The sequence below is a fragment of the Arachis ipaensis genome, chromosome B1, assembly GCF_059453495.1.
Source record: "Arachis ipaensis isolate K30076 ecotype BB chromosome B1, ASM5945349v1, whole genome shotgun sequence".
Classification (NCBI taxonomy): Eukaryota; Viridiplantae; Streptophyta; class Magnoliopsida; order Fabales; family Fabaceae; genus Arachis; species Arachis ipaensis.
The window spans coordinates 146,506,995-146,508,545 of record NC_142436.1 but is presented as its reverse complement, the minus strand read 5'-3'; the positions used below and the strand labels follow the sequence as shown (position 1 = coordinate 146,508,545).

Genomic DNA, 1,551 nt, shown 5'->3' with positions numbered 1-1,551 from the left:
ATTTGGACTAAATGTGGCCAAAGACATAATGAATGCAATACCTTGATTTGATGGTAGAGAAATGGTGTGATTAGAACCTGTGTTATGACTCTACTGTTGATTATTCTCCCTTTCAAGAAGTGCCAATAATGCTGCTCTCTGATCTGCAGAGAACTGAGCCTCTAACTTGCTAATTGCTTCTTGAGTGTTGTTACTGATGTTATCACCATTCAAATCAGTAACCATGTTGATGATTCCACTGCCACCGACACTCCTCATATAAGGAAGGTATCCATGTTTTTTATAGCATACATCCTCAGTGTGTCCACTCTTACCACAAAATACACACTATTTGTAAGTTTGACCTCTGCCTCCTCTTCCATTTAATCTACCCCCTCTGGCTCTAAAGCTCCTACCTCCTCTAGTGGCCATATTGATCTGAGGGTTAAAGCCTTGATTGGCTCTAGTGTCACCCGTGGTTATCAATGCTTTTCCTTCAATGATATCTGCATTTTGTCTCTCTTGCTGTAACAAAAGTGAGAAGATTGCATCTACCGTTAGAAGCGACTTCATCAACATGATCTGGGACCTCACTACGGTAAACTGATCATTTAGTCCCCTGAGGAGCCTCATTACATTGGTATCTTCTTGGTAATTCCTCATCACATCTAAACCACAATCACAAGTTCCAGTGCAGTACTTACATGATGGAATTGGGCGAAAATTATCTAACTCTTCCCAAATTCCTTTTAATTTGGTAAAGTATGCAGTAATGTTCAGGTCTCCTTGCCTTATTCCAAACAAGTCTTCTTGTAACTCAGCCATTCTGAAAGAGTCTCCCTGGTAATAGCGATGTCTCAAACTACGCCATATGTTTGCAGCAACATCCATCCACACTACACTGTGTGCTATCTCTGGACTTAAAGACAAATTCAACCAAGACACCACATATGTGTTGCATCTATCCCATGCATCAAACAGTGAATCATCCTCTGATGGTTTTACTAAAGTTCCATCAACAAACTTCAGTTTATTTTTAGATCTCAACGCTCTACACATAGCTCTCTCCCAAGCATGATAGTTACTGTGACCTAAAATCACAGAAATTAAAGGAGTTCCTAGACTCTCACCAGGATGCAGAAAATACGGACTCATTGGATCCATAATCGGACTTGTGTTCGCTCGATTTGCTGCCGATTGCAATTGATTAACCTGATTAACGAGGTTCGCAAGTGTTTGAATGTCAAAATTCGAGGTTTGGTTGGCCATTCTTTCTGAAAATTAGGGATTCAACTCAAAGATCTTGTAAGTTCCAAGATCCGGATGCTAGAAACCACAAGTTTGATTCAAACTTTAAACCTGTTAGATCTTTCACATTAGTGCTCGTGATCGGAGCCTTCACCACGATCCATGCTCACCGCACCATGTTAAAAAACCGTGAATTGAGGTGAAGCAACTCTCATCATCTCTGACGTGTAAGCTTAGATGTGAAGAGAAGTGAAAAATGGAGGAAGAAAACTAAAGAAATCAAGAATGAGTGAAAGAACGAGAAGAAAGTTCTAGAAAGTAGAA

The 1,551-nt window shown here is 40.2% G+C and overlaps 1 protein-coding gene across 1 annotated transcript; it reads right to left on the bottom strand.

The window, feature by feature from the left end:
* Positions 1 to 327: 327 nt before the first annotated feature.
* LOC107614847 (uncharacterized) lies at positions 328 to 1,248 on the bottom strand. The gene has a single exon (XM_016316978.1). It carries the CDS (start codon positions 1,246 to 1,248, stop codon positions 328 to 330), a length of 921 nt encoding a protein of 306 aa, XP_016172464.1.
* Between the last annotated feature and the right edge of the window lie 303 nt (positions 1,249 to 1,551).